The sequence below is a fragment of the Numenius arquata genome, chromosome 14, assembly GCF_964106895.1.
Source record: "Numenius arquata chromosome 14, bNumArq3.hap1.1, whole genome shotgun sequence".
NCBI classification, from domain to species: domain Eukaryota; kingdom Metazoa; phylum Chordata; class Aves; order Charadriiformes; family Scolopacidae; genus Numenius; species Numenius arquata.
The window spans coordinates 10,826,172-10,853,162 of record NC_133589.1 but is presented as its reverse complement, the minus strand read 5'-3'; the positions used below and the strand labels follow the sequence as shown (position 1 = coordinate 10,853,162).

The 26,991-nt window shown below is 34.2% G+C and overlaps 1 protein-coding gene across 1 annotated transcript in view; it reads right to left on the bottom strand.

Annotated features, from left to right (window-relative positions):
- The window catches only part of SNX29 (sorting nexin 29), a 125,739-nt gene that overhangs the window by 11,888 nt on the left and 86,860 nt on the right, over positions 1-26,991 (bottom strand). Inside the window, exon 20 of the mRNA XM_074158245.1 lies at positions 16,873-17,012. Within this exon, the coding sequence (XP_074014346.1) occupies positions 16,873-17,012 (140 nt within the window). The remainder of the gene's footprint in view (positions 1-16,872; positions 17,013-26,991) is intronic.

Here is a 26,991-nt window from a genome sequence, read left to right as displayed (position 1 = left end):
GAATTTAAGCCACTGGAGTTCTCTCTTGTAAACTGTGTCTATCAGTTTTATGATTCTATAAAGTATTTTTCTAAGGAGAGATTTGACTTCTCATGGATCTCCAGGCTGAGTTCTGTCCAGGTCATATCACGAAGGCCAGGTTAGTGTAGTTTTCAGTGATGTATTTTGGCATGCAGAATGGTTAAAGTAAGTCAGAAGCCCTTCAGTTCCTTTCAACACATCAAAGAAAGTCGGGAGTAGAAATAACCTCACCCTTCCTTGGAATACTATGGCTTTAAAAACCTCTTGAAGTGCCACGGTTGCACAGTATGCAACTTCCAAATGTATTATAAATACAATATAAATATATTATAAAATAAGAGATTATTTGGTTTGGTTTTTTCAGTTCCATTAATCAGTTTCTATTCATCCTGTGAACATATATTTAAATAAATACTTCCCTCTTCAGTTGTACTTTTCAAATTCTAATTTAAAAAAAAAAAAAAAAAAAATCAGTGAAAGTGATTTGGGCTATGAGAACTTGTCCATAAAGAAAGTACACAATCCCATCTACTGAAAGCCCTCATACTACACTACCTACCTGAAATCTGCTTTCAGCTGTGTGCAGAATGTAACTTTGAAAATTTCTCTTCCTGGAAACGTCATGGGCTTTTCCAGTACTCTGCTATTCCAAAAAAGAGATCAGATTTTGGAGCATTTGAGCTATCATTGTACACAGTGGAATAATACATCATCAAAAGGGGTCTCCTCTAAGGCATTGTTTTGAAGATCATGAATGGTAACTAAGGGTTATGGATCCCAGAGCTCTCATATCCATCTGCACTTGCACACAGATTGCTCTGACTGACCAGATGGCTTCTTACAAAACAACATGTTTATATGAATAGTTTCCAAAACACTTTATGGTGGTACACTTATTTTCTGTGAGAGATCTGCAGATGGGTCCCTTCCCCTACCTATAAGGTCTCCAAAATATATCTCCTGAACTAGCTGTTATGCAATCCCCAGCTACATATGCTGATATTTGACTATGAATACCTAAAGCTGGCAAATTTCCTTAAAATAATCACCATAAAGAGAAAGTTAACAAGCAATTATAGATCAGCTAGTATAAGTGCAGCTGTAGAATAAATATTACAAACTGTTTTGCGGGATTTATTAGGCCAAAAAGTAAGCTTTCAAAGTCACAATTTCATTACAGGGAATTCATGAAGATTTGCGCAAGGGTGTTCTTGTATTCTTTGACAATATTACTGTCAAGGCAAACAAGGGTAATTAAGTGGATATCAATGCTTTAGGTTTATAATTGTCATGAAGTCTGATATCAGATTCTACTAACCAGGAGGTAATTATACCGAGAAAAAATTATCTTCATATCAAATAAAAATATTCACTTTGATTTTTTTGGCCAGTCTGGTGCTCTTTGATGACTTGGATACAATATAAAAATATGTATGTGGATGTAACTTAATATTCTATATGGTTTTGGACCTTTTGTATTGAAAATTCTGTGCCCATTTTAAAAAAAATATATTAGTATTTAGGACTTTGATTGAAAAGGGACAGAAAGATACAGCTCTGGTAGTTTAAAGCATGAGAGCTCCCAGATATTGGAAGGCAGACACCATCGTACAGTAGGGACAGCAAAAACATTGAGGCATCTGCACTTGCTTACAACCCCAATGCTTTAGTACATTCTCAACTATTGATTGTTTGAGTTGCAAACTCCTCTGTGTTCTCCAACTCTGGAAAAGTGAGTTCCAGCAGAATAATAGGGCAAATTGTTATGGACAGAGAGGATAACTAGGAAATAAAGTGTCCAGACATGTCTAGTCTGATTTACTAGAGAATTTAGGAAAATAGATAGAAAATAAACCCTTCTTCATTAAATTAAGTGTATTATTGGAGCAATTTTTTTTTAAAGAAACCTACTCAAGTAATCATGCCAGAAACTGTTTTACATTTTAAAAAGAAATAACTAGATGATTGCAAACAAGAGTATTAGACTTAGCTTCCTTTACAAATCATGCATACTTGTTAATGAACAAAAAAAAATCTGAAACTTTGATAATTATTGTTATTTGAAGTGAAAGAAGAAAGGAAATGCCCTCTAAGATTTCTTAGCTATTCAAGTAGAAACATGCTCTATGTGCTTACACGAGAAGTTTTTAACAATCCAGTAGAGATGTCAATCTCTTTCAAATGTAAAAATTTCAAATGTCAGTTTTTTTACTACTGTTAGTAATCAGATGCAGACTAGGAGGTTAACGGAAAGTAGTCTAATGTACATTGTTTTGTGTTTTACTATTTTCATGGTTTTACTTTGCAACTCTTGAATATCATTTTGTATGAGAACTAAAACATGCATTTGTTTTATCCAAGATTTAAGTATGACACTATGGCATTCCATCTGGAGACAAACACAATACAAATAACATATTAACCCACTGCAGAGCCTGCTGAACTCAGAACACACCTATCTCAAACTCTCAGTGAGACTTAATTTCAAAAAGAGAGACTGGTAAATTGAGTTGGCAGGCAGACTTTGAGGCTCTGGGCAAGCCTGGCTGAGCTACACAATGTGCACAGACTGAGCGGTGCACACACACACAACTAAAAGACTAACAGAACACCGCAATGAATCAGAGATACAAATACGGTCAGAATTAGCTATAATATCACATCTGGAAGAGTCGCTCATTACCTTACCTAAGCAAGTGTTTCAGTTTTCTGTAGTTTTCCATAGCCTTCATACCTTAGGCCTACAGAATGAGCACGCTGGCCTGATACAGATGATATCACAAATGTCTGTATTTTAAATAGGATTAAAATTGCCATCTAGATTTACTTTTGTGAGGATGCAAAGATGCCCCACACATGCACATTTCATAATTGTATATATCCAGTTGTAGTATACTGATACCAATAAAGAGAGACAACATAGTTTTAGCACTGCACAAGGAAAATGTTTCTTATTGAGGAAATATGGATAGGGATTCTATGATTCTAAGGTTTCAGGATGAGTTGTGTATATATACTGCTGTATGAGAAAAAAGAAATCAGCATATAAATTACCTCAGAATCTATTGAATGCTTACATGAGTAAAATTTGATTTAATAGTATGCAGACAATGAAGTTACAGAAGACAGCTGCTTGTGCATTTTCCACATCCCTAGTATGAAAAAAAAAAAAAAAAAAAAAAAAAAAAGAGGGGGGAATTTTACATCTAGACATCCTGAATTATGGTGAAAGATTCCTCTCTCCAAATCCACCAAATCCACCTGGGCAAATACTTCCAGGTTAGGGGAATACGCAGTAAGTACACTTATGATGTGGTTTTGTTGATGGGCAATAGAAAAAGTTGATTCACATTCAGACCCTAAGCTATAGAACTCTGCAAAGGGATTCATATATTCCTTCAGCGCCATGGCTGGGTCTCTAAAAACTTACTAGTTATCGCTTTCTACTAAAATGACAAGTGATGTCCACATTTATTTTAGATATATGTCTTGCTCTACCAATTGACTTCACATCTGAATAAAATACATTTGGGAATGCATGGTAGTAATATCTTACATTTTACAATTTATAGTCTTAAGCAGCTTCATTCTCAGTTATCAGGCTAATGTTTGCTGTAAAAATACCAGCAGAGAAAATAGAGAGCTAATTGAGTTTTTTTACAACTGGACTTCAAAGGAATGGGGCTCCTTTGTCACTGGTGCCACCAGAACTGAGAAAAAACCCAACCTGACCTTCAAGGAACAACTAGACTTTCCAACCACAGGAATCAAAAAAAGATAGGTGCCATAGAAGCAAGAATTTTCAAACGCGGGGAAGGTAGCGGAGAGTCTTACGAGTCACAGTCACTTGCAGAAGTGAGACACAAACACTCCTTTCCTAATTCATAACATTTTTCCTATCTGTGACTATGCATTGCTGGATATCAAGAACTGATGCTCAAATGCATCAGTCTTCCAACTAACTTGTTTTTATTCAAGATAATTTACAATCTCAGCTGTTTTGATTTAATTCCAAAACGTATTAAAGATTTTACTTTATTGGTGTAAATCAACCTATACTTTTGAGTACTCTGCATTACATTTTGTTGTTATACTACTACCTCATTGACCGAAATGTGAATTTAAAATAAGAACTGAGCACTGAAAGACAGGAAAACAGGGATGGCAGAGATTAAAATATTTTTGCAAGTCTCTTTTCTGGTTTAATTTTATGTTACTTGCAAAGTAAAGAAGAGAATTACAATTGTATTCTCCCTGTTTTGCCCAGCCTCAAAATTGAAACTTTCTTTGCTGGCTCTAGAGCCCATTCTTTGCTACCAATTTCAGAAACACCTGCTACAGAACAGAAATGCCTGAATATATAAAGAGCTTACTTTTTAACAAGGGAATGCATGTGACTTGCTTGTTACCAAGGAAACAGGATCACTGCTGTAATGACACAAAACTTTAACTGGCTGTATGTTCTTTTATGAGAAAAACCTTAACCACTTCTTGCACTTCTACAAGTTAAGCATCTTACGGACATAAACTGCACAGTTCAGAAAACCTGTCTCTTGCTAAAGACTTGCTGAGTTTATTAACAAGCACTAAAAGAGCAAGACAAAAAGGAAGAAATAAATGCTACTGAGAACGACAACTCTTCTCTCAGAATGATCTTTCAGTACTAAGCCTGTTCTTAACTGGGAGGGAAAATGACAGAAAGTGATGACACAATTCCTGTGGCCCAATCAAAAAAACATTTAAAAGTATCTTGATCCAACCAGTTCCTTAGATAAACTGACCAGCATCCCATCCCGACCCAAGTTGCCTAGACTAAGAAAAATGGTTATGCAAAACAATTACCTTGTACAAACTGGGAACCAGGCATAATCAAGAGTAATAAAGTGATAATGGCGAAGTGACATTAAACTATTGCTGCACGTTATAAAGGTGTTAAATGAAAAAATATTATGTAAATTGGTAATTTCATATTTTCATGGTAGGCAACTGGGCATTTTCACTAACTCTTAGAGCCTTTTTTATTATTTGCAAAAGACAGATGGAAATAGACCCATCAGAAAATGCACAGCACAGTTAAAAGCTCATTTTGTACAGCACTGAAGTTTCCTGTAACATTGAACATGGCTTTGTTCAACATAATCTCCATTTGTTTCAGACCTTTATAAGTTGTGTGTTCATAAAGGAAACCGATATATACCAATTAGCTACCAGCAGCAATGTATAAAGTGCTTTTTGACTGTTACTGTCAATCTACTTGCTTTAAATTTTTCCCCCATTCTTTTAAACCATGCAATGGAGAACATTTCTTGTACATTTCCACACATGTAAAAGAAATACCATTCCACATCCCTCTCCCTCATTTGTTTCAACTATTTTAAACGCAAAATATCAGTATTGCCTGTTTTAACATTCTTATTTTCTCAGGCAGCATTAAACAAGAGTTTATTCTGAGGCAACTGTAAAAAATCACAAGCCCCTAAATGCTTCCAATAGAGAACGGAGAGTATTCAATTCTATTACAGTATACACAAAATTACTCTTCTCGTAAGCACTATAAAGGTCACTTTGAATACAAAGAAGCATGACAAAAATCTACTTGATGGAAATATGCTCATAAATACCTATTTGTGAGGGCTGTTGAACAATTCATAGCAATTAACTTTGCAGAGCAAGTCTCACTGTCTTTACTGAGATGGTAATTGGTGTAAGAGTCATACTATTTGAAAGTTACGTTGATTTTTTTTTTTTTTTAATGGCAAGACTCAATAATGAGGCAATAAATACAATACCTAAAACCCTATGGTATTATGGAGCTGCTGTATGACATACCAGTTTTATCGAGCATCACAACAAGGCAAACAAGTGACAAACACCTTTTCTTTGAGGTGTCTTAGTCTTGGAACAATAAAACACTGAGGTGTTTCACTAGGGTGAGTTTAACAAGGATGTGTTTCTGTAATACTTTCACTATTACCCATAATCTGCAGGAGAAAATATTTTCAATTGTACTTATACTGAATACTGAAAGACTTCTGGCTCAGTACTGCCTTAAAAGTGAAAGACTGAGAAAATGCAAGTGAGAGCAAGTAAGTATGAGCAAGAGTGAGAAAACGGGTGGGCAGGAGTCAGACGTGCACATGAACAGATTCTTTCACCTGAATAAAACCTATTCACATTAGGCACTCTCTTAATAAGACCAACTGCTGCAAAAAGAAATACAACTTACAGAAATGCAGCTGAGAGGAATAAAGAACTAAGAAAACCAAACAGAGTTTCTAGTCCTTTTAACTTTAACAACTGTGAAAAAGGTTAATAACTTCAAAAAATAGCTTTTAAAATATCAAAACATCCAAATTTTCACTTTGCTTAAATTTTGATCTGAAATTTAAAGGATTGCAACATTTGTATGTAAAGGAGATCTCGCTGATCATTTTATGTGCCTCCCGTAAATCATTAGGAACTCTGCATAATATTCTTCCCGATTAAAAATTGTCACTTAAGCTCTAGCCAGTAGTTACTTGACTGCTAACCTGTAAAACTACTAACAGCAGAATCAAGTTGAAGTCATCTTGAGTGCTGATGGGTATTTGGAATCTATCTCCACCTACAGCAACTGTCTGAAGACTGTGAATGCTGCTAATAGTATCGCCACGATAACTATCCTGAAATTAGGACAGCACAGACTGAAAACTTTTTGGCTGGAATGTATATATTTACTCAGAATGGTTATCAAAAGAAAATCGCACACTGAAAAAACATTGATGGAGAAAATGTCAATTCTGTTAAACGTGGAATAGTTAGAGAATGCCACTCTGTAGCCAGGGCAGAGGAGGGGGTAAACACCAGGAACATGAACACAAATTTGGATATATCATTGCTCTGATCACAAATTAGATTAAGGAGCTTTTATCTCTATAATACCTTTAATGGCATCTCTGTACTGCAAACTGCCCCTTGGGATCAAAAGAGAGGAGAGCTAATAAAATTTCTTGCTAGTACAGATACATTATTCTTCCCAGCTTAGGTAGCATCTTCCATAACTATTTCAAGGGAGTGTTTTTCCATACAGACACTCTTAACTGACATAAGTGTGCTGGAAAAATCCTCAAAGATAAACTAAGATTTGGTCAATTTTGAACTCAAGTTAAAACAAAGCTTGCTTAACTCTTCTGCAGTGTCTTTCACACACAAAAGAATAAAACTATTCTATAGTTTGCACTATGGAGGCAATCATCTTCCACAGGTAATTGTTTCTTCCTAGCTCAATTTACAGATTTTAGCATTGATTCAGACCTTTAAAAAGACTAACCAGTGGTAATAGAGTATGAAATAATTTTGCAAACCTTAGGTCTGAACAAAATAGGAGGATGCAGGACAGTTCTTTATGACATAGAAAGGAGTAGCAGGGTTGCCACAAATGCTATCTGACAGACTCAACATGCTTTTCCAATGACTATTCAAGTTTTAAGTGTCCTATACTTTAAAGCCAGGACCAAGGTTTTAATTATTTAACAAATAACTTGTCAAATCCCAGACGGATCACTTGTAAAACCAAAAACTACAACCATAACATCATGTTCATTTGTTTGAATAACACTAGCTTTACAAAGCCAAGTGCTTCTAGTAAGCCTCAAGTACCAGGATTTCTCCAAAATTCCTTACTATAGTCAACCCATCTTCCTTTTACCATTAAGCATCCTGTGTCTCTCCCTGTTTGTTCTTGCCCTCTTCATCCCTGTTTCCACTCCCCCTGCTATATTTTTTTCCTTCCTCATTTTCCTCTAACATTCATAAACCCTCTCAACTACTCAGAGCAGGAAAAGGAAAATTTAATACATTTGTAGAATGTCATGTAATACACATCTTCAACATCGATATGTGCCAAAACACAAAATAAAAGACAATGTAACATCATAATACAATTCTTGTAGAAGGAAAAAAGACTAAAGTATGAATTCTCATATACTTTGACCAAGCAATCTTTGCCCTACTTCTTCACACTTCAGTTAGATCAAAACAGGCTTCATGCTTTTTTTAAGTTTTGATGTCAAGCCTCATACGTTATAAGAGACTAAAAACAAAACTGTCAGTTACAAAGTGAGGAATGCAGAAACCAAGAATAACAGTGAGACAACTATATGTTTGTTAAGAACAATCCACTCCAAATATTTTAATTCTACCATCAGCAAAAATTCCACAGAAGAATAGTACATTTTTGCAATGGAACATCGTGCATTATCTCAACATGCTAATCAAATTTTAGATATCTAAGATATTTTTACTTCAACAATCATCAGTGCTTGGCAACACAGTTCTATTGAAAGATAAATATTGTGAAATGTCTCTACATAGTTTTATAAGTAGATCAATCAATTAACATAGCAATAAATTAGTTTCATTAGCATGTTTCTGGCATTAGGAGGTGCTTTACTAATTAGAAGTCACATATTTAAGCAAATACTATTCCCAGTTTGTTCATGTAAATTATATTCCTCTTTATCACAGTGCTTACTTACTGTTGTAGAACTTTACCAAGATCTGTTAAAGAGAAACTAAAGTCATTTAGTGCCAAGTTGGTAACACAAGCTGCCACTTCAACGGATACAATCAGGTAAAAATCTGGCCACTAGCCACAGTACTTTAGAATGCATTAACTGAATATTGTCATTTATTCTATTAGAAGGCACAGCTATATGCTATATGCTTAAGAGCTTTAAGAAGTGTCATGCCATCACCAACTCATTTTTTGAGAAATTAATCTATTCAAAATTGCATTTATAACTTCCTTACTTAGCATCAATATAGTTTTACAGTATTTCAGGGACTGTGTATTTGTTTGCTTTTAATCTTATTGTTTATCTAATAATGTACTAACAGCAGAACAAAGGCACCACATACACTGCAAATTGAATGGACAGGACAATTTTGGTCTCATTTCCAATTGCTCCAAGAACTTCTGGGCTGCACCAGCAAACCCAACACATGTTATAGAATGTGCCCAAAAAAACTTCAGTATAAAACTTATGTTAACTGCTATTTTCCAAAACACATATATAACTAAACACCACACATCCTACATATATAACTGATGCAGTGCTTAATATATAATCATACCCTAATTACACGGATGTCAAAGGAATCATCTCAATGAGTATTCAGCACTCCCGTATAAATAGTCATATCAACACCTGAAAATATTCCAAGCTAACTTCTTCTGCAGAATAAAATTATAAACCAAAAACATTCACTGCTGGGTTAATACAGATGTTTGTATGTGTGTAGGCTTTTGCTTATTTCTGTTACATATAGATAGTATGGAATTCAAATAAGAGGAGGGATTCCCATTCTCTAAGCAATCCTGCTTCAGCAGGGGAGTTGGACTAGATGATCTATATGGTCCCTTCCAACTCTAAAAAAAAATTCAGTGAAATTCAGTGAAATTCATTCATTCAATGCATAAATTCTGTATTAGCTATAATTTCTGCTATTTTGTTTACATGCTAAAGAAACGTACTTTAGAATTTTTTTTCATAGAATTATCTTTTGTAGCTTTTCATCCAGAAAGACTAGTTAAATAAGAGCTATAGTGCTGCTATAAATACAGTACTATCAGTCCAGCTAAGCAAGTCCTAAAGGGAGAAAATATTTAGAATATTTTAGAAACCTCTCTGTAGCTGTAAAACTGACTTCCTATAAATCATACAATGAGGCAGAGGACATTAGAACATGACATGAGCAGAATAAGATTACAAAAACATTTTTCACCTCATTTGAGATTGAGATTTCAAGTCCTGCAAACGGAGAAATTTATAAACCTAAAATTCCTTTAAAATTTTTATTAGTTCATGAAAACCTCATCTCAATACTGTCACTGGCCAAGAACACAGTAAAAGCACTGTTTTAAATAGTTTTTCTCCTCTACCTTTATATATAAATATATTAATGCCTATGCGTTCAAAGATCTTATTTTAAAATAATATTCCACAAATGTTTCTGTGGAAAGGTTTTAGTTCATTCTTTATACTTAAACAGTGCCCATCTCTGGTGTAAACTATTCCTCTTGTTGAGAGATGAAGCTATTCAATGAAATACAACTGATAGACTAGTTTGTAGTTAACTTTAAGTCTAAGCAAATGTTTTTATCCCTCTAAAATATTTTGAAAATAACTTTGAAAGGGTCAATTTTCTATTTCTTTAAAACGCACAGAGATACAACATCCATAGGAACCTCACAGTAATTTTCTTAAAAGAGTTATTTCATTTATGCTTGAAAGCAACATTTTAATACCAGCAACGGTACTGTATAGAGGTCAGCATTCTTTTTACCTCTCATGCCTTTAATACACGCATTTAAATGTTCTCAGTGACACACTGACAATTGCAACTGAAATAGAGATAAGAAAAAACCCAAATCCAAACCAACCCAAAATTCTTCAACCCACTAACAACAAGCATCTATTCTTCCACATCATTTTAAGTTTGTGGCCTGCAAGACCAAAAGCAGATACTTGGGTTTACATACTGTTCAGGGATAAATAAATCTTAGAAGAATATTTCCATGGCAATTTTTTTTTTTTTTTTTTTTTTTTGAGTGGCTGATTAGTTCGTACTGAAATTTGCCTGTCGGTACCTGTATTTCTCTACCATGCTTCTCATAACTTTACCTTCCAGGAAGGAGGAATCATTTACAAAATGAGAAAGAGAAGTAGAAACAGTGAATTTTTCACTACCATTTTAACTTGGTGACTCAAAGACAACTGACACAAAACACCTAAGAACACAACTTCTGCTACCAAATGTTGACAGTAATGTCATCCAGTGAGATGAAGACATTTTTTATTTGAACATTACAATCCTCTAATCATCACGGAGAACTGATGACTCCTCTTGTGTTCAAACACATCCTGCAGACATCAGTTTCTCAGAATCTGCTTTAACTTCTTTTTCTGATGACTTACTGAGCAGATTCTCTGCTTTCTTTAAAACGTACATTCAAGCAGCTACCACAAGAGAACAAATGTCCACCTCTGCAGCTCAGCAGAATGTATAATTAATAGTTATCTAGAAACTGTTGTAACATGTAGCTGTGGCCTAGAAAATGAAATTAAAAAATACTCAGCACAGTAATCTGTGAAAATATTCACAAAATTCTGTTTATACCATTCTTGCATATATTTTAATCCAAACATTTGCATTGCTGAAACAAAAGAGTCAATAAAGTAGCAGTATTCTTATTTGAATAGCATTGCATACCTACAAACATTTTTTACTAGTTTCACACTGTTTAGGCTTTTTTTTTTGTTCACATATAACATCTGTTTAGCCAGCTGTATATTTAGCTAATGCTTCTTTGTGCAGGATTTACGTAAAACACAACTCAAGTTTAAATTGCACGTTCAGATTTTGGGAAATCATAGATTTATAGAGTATTTGAGGTTGGAAGGCACCCGAGGAGATTGCCTATCCAATCCCTCTGCACAACGTTGCCCAAGTATAGTGGACATAGTATGTCCTGTCAAGTCTTTAATATCTCCAAGGATTGAGTATCCACAACCTCTGGGCAACCTGCTGGAATGTTTCATCACCTTCACAGTAAAAAAAAAAAAAAGTTATTTTTCTTGTATTTCAGATTGTGCCCATTATGACGGTGATGGGAAGAAAATCTTTATCTTCTAAAAATGAAGATGTTTGATACAGAAACCACAGAGACAGAAAAATGGAACATCACAATATTTTAGTGTAGTTCTATTCACAACTTTTTACAGCTTTTAGCTTTTTATGTACTTGAAATCATATAACCTATTTTATGAAAGACTCAATTATATGGTCCAAAGAATTGTGATGCTTGTTGCCAAAAATCCCTCCCGTTCTTAAATATGTATTTCCTAATATGCATGATATTTTTCAGATAGATTTATAAAAATGTGATTAAAACACAAGTGTACTTGTTTTATTTATCTGTAACGTACCAATCATGAGTGCAAATAAATGTTAATTTAAGTAAGTATTAAGAGCCAGGCCTTCACCAGCTAGCAGATGTAGCAATCTAATTCAGTGGTGCCAAATCTTGATGTAGGTTTTGCTCTGCATGGACTGGAAAATTTAACTTGTGATGTCAATTTTATAATTACAAAGAATTTGTTATTCAGCATGTAAACAGACAAATTAGCAGAGCCAGAATCTCTTTTTTACATTAAAACATGAAAATGGACTGTAAAGGAAACTATTTGACCAAACCTGTGACTGAGCTAATGCATCGTTAAAATTGAAAAATACACAAACCAAGATTACGAATGATAGAGACTGACAACAGAAAGAATACATTAATGACAGTTCACAGCATAAGGAATCAAAACAAATTACATTTCCATGATTAACCACTAGCATTTGATATAATAATGAAGAGAAATGCTAGCAAACCGATTCACATTATTTTACTGCAAACTGTTAACTGTATCTGAGTTTCAGAACAAAACTAATTTCTTTCTTTGTAAGAGTGCCAGGCTATTTCACACAGATCAGTTAAGATGTTTTGCCTCATCAGATCTGTGCCTGATTGTATGAAATCACTGCACTTGGAAGTGAGAAATCCCCAAAGTAACAACCTCACAGCAAAGATTTTAGTGGATTAATCAGTGGATTCAGTCTTAGAGACATTAATTTTATTGTCTGTTCACTATAATCAAATTCTAGGACCTAAATCAGACCTTGAAAGTGATTAATTAGAACTGACCCTGTAATTTCCATCTATAGGATACCTAATCAGACATAACCTCTATGGGATTTTTCATTTTCACAATGAAGTGTGGTCATTTAATTTTACAGTGAGAAGAAACTCTTTTAAGACCAGATAATTATTTTTTTAATTTTATATTTCATTGCTTCCTAATAGACAGACCTAATACCCTACAGAATTTTTATGCATATTAAGACTGTTTTTTTTTTTTCTGCTGCACTATGGTATCACTACTCTCTACAACACTGTCCTATGACTAATATCTCAATGCTCTGTAAATGCTAACTCTTTCATTAATAAAGATGTAATCAGCAACACATTTGTGCTATATAGCACATATTAAATATATCAGAATTATTATATGTATTTACAGTGTTTAATATTAAAATCTTATTCAACTAAAATATTATTAAACCTAACAGAATAGAATAATTGTAGGTACAGTACAGAAGTTACAACTGAGTAACATACTAAACACTTCACAGAGTCCATCATGTTCAAGATCTCCTGTTGACAAAGCTCAAAATCCATTAAGGACGGACAATACTGGAGAAGATGGCAATATGCAGTGGAATTGAAATGCATTTTCTTTTAGATGCTTTTTCTTATTCACCAACATTGCCAGGTCATGACTCTCAGAAAATAAAGGGCATTGAGAATTCAAATGATAGCCTATCATCAACAATGATACTTTCTAAAACGTGCTCCTTCTATCATTGTCTGAATGATCTTTATATTAATTTAATACTGCTGCTCTAAGTGCAGAGGAAGAGTCTGATATGTCAGAAGAAAAATGCATTAAAAACCCAGTTTGTCTAGTATAGATGAGGTATATAGTTATTTTGCTCAACAGCTAAGCTTTTCCAGAATCCCACTCATATTCCCATAGAGAACTATCTACTCTAGCTAAGAGAGAATGCTGATACATCTATTATGTGAGAAAAAAGCTCCAAGGAAATAATTCACAGACACATATATGAACAAAACTTTTTTGCCACAACGTCCAGATATCAAAGAATATTCTTGAATCCAGTGTAGTCCGTTGATTCACGTGCTGTGTTAAGAATTATGAAATTGCCAAATGCAAAAAAAACCCTAAAAAGAAACATAGTCTTTTTGCAACCTATCATATAGCTATACCTCAAAAAGGTTAGCATCAATGCAGTGCATCATATTGGTGTTTACAAATTGTTGACAAATAATGTTGGCAAATTTCCTTGAGTAAATCTCCTTGAACAAATAATCTTCCTTAGAGTTAATGACCTTATTTTTTACCACAATGTTTCATATACTAAATTGTACCCATATTGAGAAAATAGGTTACTTGTATGTGCTGTCTTCTCAATAAAACTTTGCTCTTTGCGAAATTAATTGTATCTATCTCACCCAGCACATTACATTTACTAGAAGAAACAGGGTTGGGGTTCTTTTGTTTGGTTTGGGGTTTTTGGTGGGGTTTTTTTTGTTGTTGTTGTTTTTGGTTTTTTGGTTTTTTGTTTTTGGTTTTTTGTTTTCTTTTTTTTTTTTATAGCAGCAAAATAGCATAATGGTGTTTATTCTGACTTGGGCATTACTGGCAGAACACATTACCTGGGGTTATGATTTTGAATCTTTTCCTGTGCAGGTCCTCATAGCTGGCACTTTTTTAATAAACAAAACCACAAAATCTGAATTTGTTTACACACTTACAAAAGAGATGAGATTAAGGAACTATCAGGATCAAGTTAACAATTAACTGAGACAGAAGAGGAAATTTGTTTTCTCTTCCTGTTTTTAGCATAAGTGGCTAAGAGATTATAAATAAACTATTCTTGAAATGTCATTTCTCAAAGTAGAATAAAAATATACTGTAATAAAGTATTTCTGTAACAACAGTGTATTAAGATGGAAAAAACCAAACCACCTGAAAAGTAGTACCATTGCTTTTACATCAGTACTGTTCTCCCTCACAGTTAAAATCTCACAGTATGGCCACTGTTGAATTGTACAATTAATGATAGATTTTTTAAAAAAAATATGTGAAATTCTAATAATTGAAATTAAATAAAAATCTGAAAACACAACAATTCTCATTAAAGCATGTACATAATGCATCACAGTTCAAGTAATGAACTGCTACTATGAATATGTTTTCCATCAGTTAAGATCGAAGCTTCGTATTAATATTTCTAACTAGAGTATCCACAGTATTTCTTAAACTAATAGCCTCTGGTTGAAACTGCTGTCCCTTTTTGTCAAATTTTAATATTAGTTGTGTTGCTATCTTTATGACCACTTGTACTGTTGAGGTAATGATAATTACTACAGCAACTCAATGTACACCTGAAACCATAATCATCATTTATTAAAATATCTTATGCCCCTCAAAGCTTGACATTTAATTTCTTTCATAAGCAAACTGGTTGAGGAGGAAAGACTAGCTAGCCTTGACTCACAGATGTTACTGCACATTACCACTTGTCTGTGTGGAACTCGGGATAATCAACTGTAACAAGACGATGAAAAGATGGGACCTTGAAGAGCACACTGGTCGGAATTTATCTTCCTTGCTCTACATTTAAAGCAGGAAGTTATGAAATGAAGTTGACAAGAAACTATCAGTTCACTACTTCACACAGCTATACTTAACCACCTTAAAATAAAATATAATTGGACAGGAAGAGCAAGAAGTGTATGAGCTGAAAATTCAAGTGCAAGTGTATTTTGTAGTTGCCCCCCGTTCTTTAAAAAACATAGTGAAGTACAACATGAAAGACAATTTCTCTAAAATGACTTAACAAAAAGCCACGTACGGGCCCCTCAACTGAAAGTACTTGCAACCATTTCAGTCTTTACAGCCCTTAGTCAAATTCTACAAAGTAGGTTCTTAGGGAGAAAAAGGTGTCTTGAGATGTTTGTCCCTACAAATATCATTTTGCCATTTACAATAACACCATCAAGATGTCTCATCAAATTGATTTTTGCTTCTTCAAATCCAGGAAAAATTGGGAAAAAAACGAATGCCACAAAATACACCTTGGTATTCTTCCATTTATCTGTTACACTTTCTAATAAATATAGCTATCTTGAAATAAAGTTTCAACCTGAAAATCTGGAACTCCGCATAAGACCATGTCTTATGGTACAGCCAAGGATGCATGCTTCTACTGAAACATATTCATTTTAAATTGGTCTTGATTCTGCCAATTGATTCACAGGCTTGGATGCACAATCCCTGTGCAGAGGCTTATGGACAGCAAATTTAATACGATGGCTTAGTATGAATGTATGTTCATATGAATATCATACATATGAACCTATGTTCTATACATAATTTTTACAAGCGTAGTACTGAAACACCATTATACTGAAAAATTATTTCTGAAAGAAATAAGTTAACATAACTTTCAAAAACAAATATTCATTAATATTGTTTCTTAAATAGTTCTAAATATCATTTATAAACACTGTAAGGGACAATATTTACAGCAAAATGGAAAGATTTTAACAGATGATATCCCTTGTATGGTTGCATATCAAAGGGTTTGTTTTGAGATTCTTAACAGATGACTGTGTTAATCTATTTCTGGACATACTCAATGTTAACGTTCATGAAATCAGAACACAGTGTCTGCAGATTGCAAAATTCAGCTAGAAAGAGTTCAATAGCTTAACAAAAAAACTTGTAGATTTTTTTTGTAGATTTTTTTTTTGCACAGATTGCAAAATTTAGTTAGTAAGTACCCTAGTAGTGCTGCACCCTCATCCCCCAAAACAAACCTAAAAACAAAACTACAAACCCCACACAAACAAAAGCAAAACAAAGCTGAAAAAGACCAAATAAAAGAAATCAAAACCACCTAATGTTTGAAGAGCACGTATGGATGCAGATTTTGAGGTCACTTAAATATAACTGAAGGTTTTACACAATGAATTTTCTTCAAAGTCACCATTTTAACAAACAAAAACTACTATATATAGCATATATTCATTTAAATATAAAAAAGCACTTATAATTTGAACAGGGTCTTCTATTTAAAAAAACACTGTTTTAAAGATTTTGGAGATGCTGGCATTATATTTCAAATAAAGTATGATGAAGAAAGTATTTTCTTGACTACTTGACAGATACTTACACAAAAAAGGGCATCAGTTGAATAAGAGTCTCTTTTTTGGGATTGGCTGTAAATTCTGGCACAGTTTGAATAATTTTGTTCATTACATTCCTTAGGTAATTTTGTAGCTGCTTGCGGCGCTCTTCGACAAACTTTGCATCCTAAAAATAGAACGGAAAAAATATAAATGACACAAAGAATGTGTTTTTCAATTCTATGATGTAACTAAACAGTCCTAATAAACACAAAATCTGATCTTTTGATGATCTGTTTATTACGGCTAGAGAAATATGTTGGCAATACATAAAAAAAACCCTTGATCTGTCCTTCTTAGAGATAAAGGAAAATCATGCAACCTAATAAAAACCTGTTTCACAAAAACATCCACTGACAGGATGCTGAATTCTCTCCTTGGCAGAATGTCTCTTCTATGGACCAGAATTCTTTTCCTAATAGTAGATCTCCATGAAATACTCCAATCTTAGAAAGGCAGTGCATGACAGCGGCATAGAGGCAGTGGCGTAACAGTTTATGTGATTCTTTTTGAGATCCAGAATTACCAGTCTTCGCAGAAAGAAATACCGACTCATTCCCACAGTTTCTTCACAATTCTTACTTTTCAGATGTTGGGTACACGAACTCCAGAATGGGTTAATATTTCTCCAGCTTTTTTATGTTAATAAATTATTATTTTGTGATGGAGTTTTCCAATAGTAACTCGCTTTTTAAAAGATTATATCACAACTCTCATAAAAATGTTTTATAGAATTTCCTGTAATATTTTAGATCTCAGGATTTTATACTATATTGGCCCCAATAAGTAAAATAATTCTATAAACGCTACATTCTGCTGAGGGACTTACAAATTAGAAGTCTAACAACCAGCACAACACCATGCATCCTGTAACTTACATCTAGCTTAAACTTCTTTCTGTGAGGGATCACACTTACAGTGAACTACAATATAAAGTCTATACATTTCACACTAACATTAAGACCATAATAGGTTTACAATGAAATCAGGTGCTGGCTGATTCATGCTACAGGCAGTATACTGTATCTCAGAAATGCAGGCATTTTGATCACCTGGTTTAAATGTCAGAGTACGTTCTTTGGGCATGAAGCCAAACCTATTATTAGACAATTACAGCTCTCCAAGGAAGACTATTACCTATAAGATGTGTCTATCCAACCTATATTATTTATCTGTGCAAGAAAAGCCATTGAAACAAATTCTTGTTTCTTGCTAAAAAAATGACAACCCACCAACAAAACACCATAAATACATTTGACAACACTGAATAAATTCGTTGTACTAAAAAGGTTTGAGCCACGCTGCCATGCATGGGAAGTAAATCTGAAGATTTTTCCTTCTTTATGTAAAACAGACTAACTCATCATCAAAGCCGGGATGCTCCTTCGAATTCTGGAGGACTGCTGTAGAGTTCCTAGAACCTTTATTGACATTTTATTCTGTTCTTATCTCTCATTAGAAGTTACCAGGAACAGCAATATTTTTAGGAGACATAAGAAAATGAGAAAAGATTCTGAATGACATTTCTCAAAGTAGTAATTTAAATTCATAGAATTAAAAAAAAAAATAAATAAAAACCAACCAATGTTAAATACGGTACATTTGCAAATATTGGCAACTAATCCTATATACTAAAAATAGCCTCATTTTTAATAGTTGAAGGAAGTCTCTGCTGCTCTTCTCTTTTATTTGCATGTGATTGCTTAATGACATGTAATTGTAATTACTGTAACGTTTATAAATTGCTGAAGTCATGCATACTTACAGGTGTCAAAAACTTAGGCCATACTTGTACTGTTTAACTAAGTTTACAAAATTCCAAAATATATACAGATTCAGTTTTTTGGTTTCTAGATATGAACTTACACAGATGCATCCAGCCCTGTTTCACATTCCAGTTTTATATTAATACATATACTAATCAAGATCAATGTGAAAATAAAAAAATCCTTTGTATTATATGGTTTTCTATTTCTTTTTTTTTACTCACATTATTTTTCAGCAACATACACACTACACACAAATTGTGTAGCAAGTGACTCTAGTGTTAATTGATTTACTGATAAATGAAGAAATGAAGTCTGAAAACTCTCGGAAACTGGTACTTTATTAAAAAACAAAACTGCATTGTTGACACTTCATGCAATGCACTCTGCAGAGTCACTCACCCAGTACTCCACAACTGAGTACAGTTACTACTCAAACGGAACAGAGCAACAGCTTGCTCCGTTCCCCGCTGCACTGACGAAGTTGGACAAATGTGTGGAACAGAAGTCTATACAAGCTGTTGGGAAATGTTAAAGCAAAAATTTTAATATGTGGCGACACATAATATTAGAATAAAATGGAATGCTAATAATAAATGAAAGTGTAGTGCAATACTAATTAAACTAAGTCACTAACATAAATTTTAATAGTTTTCCTCTTTTCACTAGCATTTTTGTTCCTACTGGTTCTTTGACTAGCTGAAGAAACAGCCTTGTCTTCCCATCTTTTCACTCAAAGAATTTAAAGTATCACATCATCACCTTGGTAAGGACACTAATTTGCTACCATCAGCTGTGTGAGGCAGAAGACAAGAAAGTGTGGCATGTAGGAGATCTCAGAGAAGAAAAAGGCTGTGGAACAGCTTTGGTTCTGAAAGATTTAACCACGTGAGTAGTGGTGATGTTTGGCGTATGAGACCATTTCAATCATGGAGTAATCCCCTCCCCTGTTCTTACTCCACTGTGTATAACGGAGGAAGGAGGAGCACTGCTTTGTTCTACGAGCCTGGTCCTAGTGCAGGCACAGCCTCAGCCTAGAGCCGTTCCAAAGAACTGGCCTCACCCCCACTACACTCCCTTGACTCTCCTTTCATCACTTCCCCCAATTATGTTTTCAAGCTCCAAAGAAAATCTCCCTTTTCAAAGTACCACACTCATTAGCACTTTCTCAGTTCTGAGGTTTTTATAGTGACAAATCCTCAACAACAGTATTTTCAGTCAAATCATTTCAATTACTTTAAACTTTGCTCTTAAGCAGAAGCTGCATTCATTTAGCATATTTAAATAAATACATCTTTTTTCACAGGCAGAACCACTTTGTTAAAAACACAGGAGCAAAATGCTGAATGTAGGAACTTTCTATCCCTTATGTTATTGTAAAAAAATCTCATTAGCTACAGATAACAATGGCACAAAGGAGTTTTCTAATTAAGATTGCCAGAACATGCCTGGGGAATGCATTTTTGCTGTTTACAGCTGATCAAATTAGTGCTTATAATATAGCTATTTTTCTGCCACTTATTCAAGCGAAATACAGAAAATCTCAGAAATTAAACTGAAAACAGTTAAAAATGCTCTTATAGCCTGATATAAATTTTATCTCTAAAAAAAAAACCTCTGAGCGATCTACCATGAAATTCTGTACCGTGCCCACTGTCCTTACCAGAAGTAATGTAAACCAAGGTCAAAATGAGTCAGCTGTAGGTCCACGCTTTATCATCAAAGGTGCATTTTGCAACAGCAGGTCAGCTACTCAGAGGACTTATTTCACCACAGAGTTGTTATTGCCAAATTGTTGCAGTAATAAAGAGGTTTTGTCACAAAATAGTAAATAGAATAATTGGTAATAGAAAAACATAATTGGTTCAAAGCCTGGCCAAATTATAGAGGTAACTGTTACCCTCTTTTCACTGGACCCAATTATCTACAACTGAAATCTTGTTAGTATTTTATATTCCAACTCCTAAACAGTATTTTTATTTACAAGCAAGAAGCAAAGGAATTTGGATTTGTATCAGTGAAAAAACCCCATACTTTTAGCACAGATCTTTGGTGATTGTATGAGATTGTATCTGTCAACAGAAATCTACATTTGCGTATCCATTCACACAGGAAACAGCAAAGATCTTTCCCTAAGATTCAATATACAGATTTATGTATGCTCAACATCAACATACTTTGGGGACAAAGTAACTTTGTTAAAATTACAGCTACATATACTTTTGCCAAAAAAATTGCATTTTCACAGTTTTACAGGTTAGATTATATAGTTTCATTTTTAGGAAAATAAATGCATGTATGGGAAGATAAAGTAACAGTACTAAATAAAAGCACACATTCAGGATCTCACTGAAGAGAAATCCTGCTAACAGTTGAAAAAAGGAAACCTGCTCTCAAAAATATGGATGGAAACTATTACAAAGATCAAAGGTATTTTCTGAAATTCAGGTAAGAAAAATGTATAGAAGAAATAGAATGAGTAAGATGAATAAGTAATAATTCTTTTCTCTAACAAGGACAAAGAACTTGTGTCTTAAATCATCAAGCCAGTCATTTGACCCGTTGGGATCAGAATCACAATGAAGATCTTTTCCTTGCCTCATAAATGCCTCTTTTTAATTGCAGGAACAGATTATGAATTTTACCTGCCTTTATTACATATGATGCTTTTTCAAAAAACAAAGAAACAAAACACCACTAGCAAGAGCTCTGGACAAAAACCAGTAAGTTACTTCAAAGCTGACTATAAAAATAAATTTTAAATAATTGTGGCACTGATTTTTTTTTCCCCAGAAGCACATACCAAAAATGGCACTAAACCCAGCATTATACGTATTTGCTTCCTATACTTTCAGGAGCTGTAACTGTTTGTATGACACAAATTATAACTATAATTTGAAATTGTTAGAGAAAAAACAGACTGTTCTATATTGTTTTTCTCCCTTTTTATACAGAACATAATAGATCCTTCCATAACCAATTTGGCAGCACATGTTTTTAAGCATTTTCCTGAGTGAAGCCCTAGATGCCCTTTCTACAAATCTTTCCATGAAGGTATTTGAACAACTGGCTAAAATCTTAACTAACTCTAAAATCAAAAGGCAAGGCTAACTGGCCCCTTTCAGTTCTTCTAACTGGGTCCGGTAGTAGATCGAATGATCCCACCAAACTTGAAATTTAACTCTTAACTATTACTTGTAAAACATCTCCTACTGCCTAATCCCTGATCCCGTGGCACTACAGAGGGCAAAAAAAGTATTCAAGGGTGGTGGGAGCTCTGCTTTCAAGATTTGAGATTTCTTTTCAATTCAAAAGACAAACTCTTTGGAGCCACATATCCTCAGTATGAAGGATTGTTTATGGACGCCTACTATTGCTCTTACCTTACTGTACCTGAAAAGCAGCTCCCATCCGAGCAAAGGGAAAGCCTCACATATTCAGCACCACCTGATTAACAATCCATGAAAGCATCTGTGCACAGAAAAGGAACTAGCACATGCAGGGATACATTTCCTACAGCCATAATCCATTGCCCTTCCTAATTGACTAAGAATCTCTCTTTCCTGTCAAAAGAAAGGGATAGAGAGGGACTTAGTTACATAAAAAATATGGACAGATTCTGATACACATCTGTAGGGTATCCTGGCCAAACATACCACCAATTTATGGAGCGGAAACCTGTATAAGACACAAATTGTTAATTGAGACTTAACATACCAGCATTCACCATCAATTTGTAGGCATATTTTCTGAAAAAGAAAGTTGGTTCTATTCTACCTCAAACCAGGAGAGAAAGCTACTACTGTTTCTGCACAAATTACTGTCAAAGTTACCTCCTAGCCCACAGTTCAAGAGCATGTGGTTTTGATTAAGAGTCCACAAAACTTCAGTTAACAAGCAAAACTGCTTCAGATGGGAGAAGCATCAAAACGCATCTGGGAAAATATTTTTAATCTGAAATTAATGTCTCCCAAAATATTTTATGAAATTCTTTGACTGAGAATTTGCCAAGTTTCTGCCCACAGCAAAATGCTAATATCAAATTACAAATCTCTAAAAATGAGAATACATAATGGAAATCTTACAGACTCTCAACAGATATTAGAAGAAGATGTAAAGCTATAAAACTAAAAAGCAGAGTCTGATGTACAGAGTTTTATGTTACGCTGTTTTGCAGTTTTACTTTACAAGCTAGGTTCATTCTAACTTGCATTTTAAATTGTTTCACACAACTGCTGGTCTTTCACATACACTGCTAGTATGTAACAGATGGCAAAACATTGATAGTCTTCATTATTAATGGGACAGCTCACTTAAGATGTTTCAAATATTTTCCATGAGCTGTTGGAAATTATATGATTGCCATGGTTACCTGCCATGATTTAGGGACAGATAAAACACTTTTATATTCTGAGTTTGGTGCTGTTGCAATCAACATAAAAGCACTCCTTCTGATGTCCTAACGATTATCTACCATTTAACTAACCTCCAGTTGTTAGCACGGGTAAAAAACAAAACCAAACAACAAAACTGCTCAGGGCTCAATCCAAGTCAATTAAAATAAAGGAAATATGGCTTTAGGACTTTAATGAGAGCTGTATCAACCTCTGATACCACACAATCCATCCCATCCTAAATAACACTGACAGTAATGCTATTCAAAGATGAACCTGAAAATGCAGAAATAAACTCAGGTTATTCTAATCTAGCCTAATATTTTTCACCATCTCGGTCAACCAGTCTAGCGTAATTCTCGTATCAGTTTTTGTCTATTTAAAAGAAATCAAGTCGTTAACCTCAAAATGAAGCTGGAAATTAGAAGCTGAAATGGGACCTAATTAAACATTTAATTACTGAGTCATTCTCAGTGTTTTGTGATTAAAAAAATAGTTAGATAACAAGTATTAATTTTTACAGGCTAATTGGTACCTTTGCAAAGGTCACAATAAAACATGACATGAATACACCTGTCCTTCAGTAACTACTGCTTCCTGAAACAGTTTTAGGTACAGTTTCCAATTTTACATATATGAAATAGTACCATATTATACAAAAATAAACTAAAAAAATATTGAAACTACACAAGCTTAAAATTTCCATCCTACTTGTATTGCCAGTTTCTGTATGGCTAGCATTATACAACAAAACAATGATATACAATACATGAAATCGCCATTTTTCCCATCCCACTGTGAGATTGTTTTGTACATTTACTATTCATGGAACAAAGAGGAATTTAAGAGGATCAGATACAGAGAAAAAAATCAAGGAACTGTCAATTTTTAAATCTATCTTTCCTTAAGCAGAGATTTACTACATAATTGTGATTATTACTCTGTTTCTCTACTGAAATAGTTGATACATTTCCATCTCCAACTATGGGCTCATTTCAATCACACCAGAAAGTAAGTAATGTTTTTTGATAGAGTAATTTGAAAAATGCACTGCTGCAAAAGCACCCAGCAGCAGACAAGCTAAGGGTGAGATATGGTCCTGTCTGGCACAAATTTATGTGGAAAATTTCAACATTTTCATTAGCATTTCTAATTTTTTGAGAATCAAGGCATCTCCTGCAGTACTCTGCAGAGCTGCTCAGCACAGCCTACCTGCTCGGTAAGGAAATGGTTGCTCGGCAGCTGTGCCATCCTTCTCGAGTCACCGTAAGACCTGCAAGCTGAGTTTATGCCTTGCAAATAAGGTTTTTATTCAAATGTTAATTTTTGAAAAAAGTCTTACTGTTTATTTTGAGTAAGAAGGTAGTTTATATATCACAGCATTATAGCTACTAAGATTTATAGTCATACTAAGGTTTTGTCTCTGCTTTCTTATAATACAAGTCCAGAGCACACTGTATGCTTACAGACACATCAAAGTGTGTAGACCCCAGGCCCTATCGAAACAACAGACAATCCCATTTTGATAAATTCTTCCGCAGTGTAATAAATCTCAGTCAAACTATGTCTTGTACCTCTCTGAATTGGCTCAGGCATTTATAGAATCCTGGAATCAAGTATGTTTCTTAAGACACCTGGCATTTTCAAGCTAGCAATATCATCCATCCAAAAGGCTAAACTTTCTCAAAACCCTCTTTGAGAAAATGTGTTAAAAATGAGTAAATATATCAACAGAAAAAAAAGAAAGCTTGAGAATAAAACTAAAACTGATCTCTTTTTAGTGTTGTGTTTAATGCCACTGTTAGAACTCAATTGGTAATGTTATGCTAACAAAATTCAGTGTCATCTAAATATTTTTTTATTTAAAGACATAAATGCCAACCATTTGTCAATTTGTCAACTGGTCAGGAATCAATTGTTCATTAAAATGCATCAATAGAAAACTGCAGCCTATAGCAAGACCCCTAGGGCTTATTTTTTGCTCAGCTATTGAACAGGGAAATTCTATTTCTGTTTTCTCCTCAGACCAAGTATTATCAGTCTACTCTTTATTTTTATTCAGGAGATTCTGGAAACTACGACAACAGTTCATGAAACCAAGATCCATTTTTTTCACTAGCCTATATTACAGCAATAACTATCAACAATATTAGTTAAATTGTATCTCGGTTCAGTGCTTCCCCCCAACACTGCAGTTATCTTTCTTAATTTCTTTCTTTTATCAGGTTTGAAAATGCCCTGAAGACCAATAGACTCTAAATTTAAAACAACAACAAAAAAACAACCCCAAAACCCTTCAGAAACATGGTGCATACAGTGCTTACAGTGTACAAGCTTATATATGCAAGGTTACAGTAATGCTTTCTCTTAAAAAGAATAAATTAATTTAAAAAACAAAACCAAACCAACCAAACAACAAACTCAGAGCAAAGAGCCAGACCCACAAACAGGTTAATGAAAAACTACAACTTCTCTTCTACCCTCTTAGCAAGTAAAAGAAATTGCTTTCAAAATTCCCCACAAAGTTCACTAATAATTGTTTCTCTACCCCATTTCAGTAAATATATTCCCTTCCCAGTAAAAACCTTCAAGCAGAACTTATGCCACTTCTCTCCTGTTAGACGGTTCCAGCAAGTCAGGAGAGGGGATACTAAGAGATACCCATCGGTACAGACTGTCACAGAATTGCGGGAAGAGCATGGTTACAGGGAGCCACGCAATGGCCCAGAGAGCACCCTCTTGGCCAACCTCCCCTGGCAGAGCTGGCTGATAGTCTGCTGGTAACCAGCAGCATCTAAGACACCTAAAGGAGATCTGAGAGAAGGCTGCTGGCTTCTGGCTACTGTCTACACCTGTGGGATAACAGTAGCCAAACACGTTTATTTGAAATGTTTTAACTCTAGCAAGTGAAAGTATGATTCTGAAAATAAATAAGTAAATAAATAACTTAGAGCCATTTACCACCTCAACTGCCAACAGTAGCGGGATACAAGATGGTCCTTGAAGTTAACTCGCACTCAAAAGACTAGATGCTTCTTTAATAGAAATTTTATTTAGATACACTCTAATAGGACAATTCTGTTTTCCAAAATAAAAACTGAATGAATGAGGAATATTGATATCAAATGTCCATTATTGATAGTGCCTTCATGTAAAGATACTTTACATGGTACAATGAGGAAAACAAGATTTTTTCATGCAAGAAGCGTCTCTAGCATTTTACACCATCTGAAATATTTACTACTTAGTTTGCTCCACTTTTTAAAAAATTAACATTGAGTATGTTTAGTACTAGCAATTGCACAAATAGTTGTAGAGCAAGTAAGACTAGCATTCAATGATATTTATAAAACAGTAGATTTTTTGGGGGGGATGGTAAAATCAAGCATATTGATAGGTACAGAAAGACAGAAAAATGTGAGTAAAATTTCAAATTCAGAGAAAGGAGGTTTTAGTTTTATTTCTGTAATGAGATATCCCTGCTGAGGTCTATCTGAAAGGAAATTTATTAATCCAAGTAATTTTGTAATTTAGCATCACTATCACAATAAGAAATAGATTTACAAAGCTATTTTTATATTTTCATTTTATACCAGGAGGCTACTAGAATACCTAAATGACGCATGAGCTGTTATAAAACTGCAATATTTTTATCTAGCAGGTGTCCAAGCAGCATATAAATTACATGACTTTCCTTTTTTCCCCCCATAATGTCATGATGTAAAGCAACACCATCTGAACTGTTTCTACAGGCTCTATGTTCAAGAATTTGTTAGAATAAATCACTTCTCTTAACTACAGGATTACACGACAGCAACAATAAAAACACCTCTTAACAGGCAAAATTTTGTTTTGTAGACCCTAAATAATCTGCATTTCTTCTTCCTAAACTTAAACAGCAATTAATAGGTAATTTTTGTAACTTGAAAAGAAAAAGACTCAATTC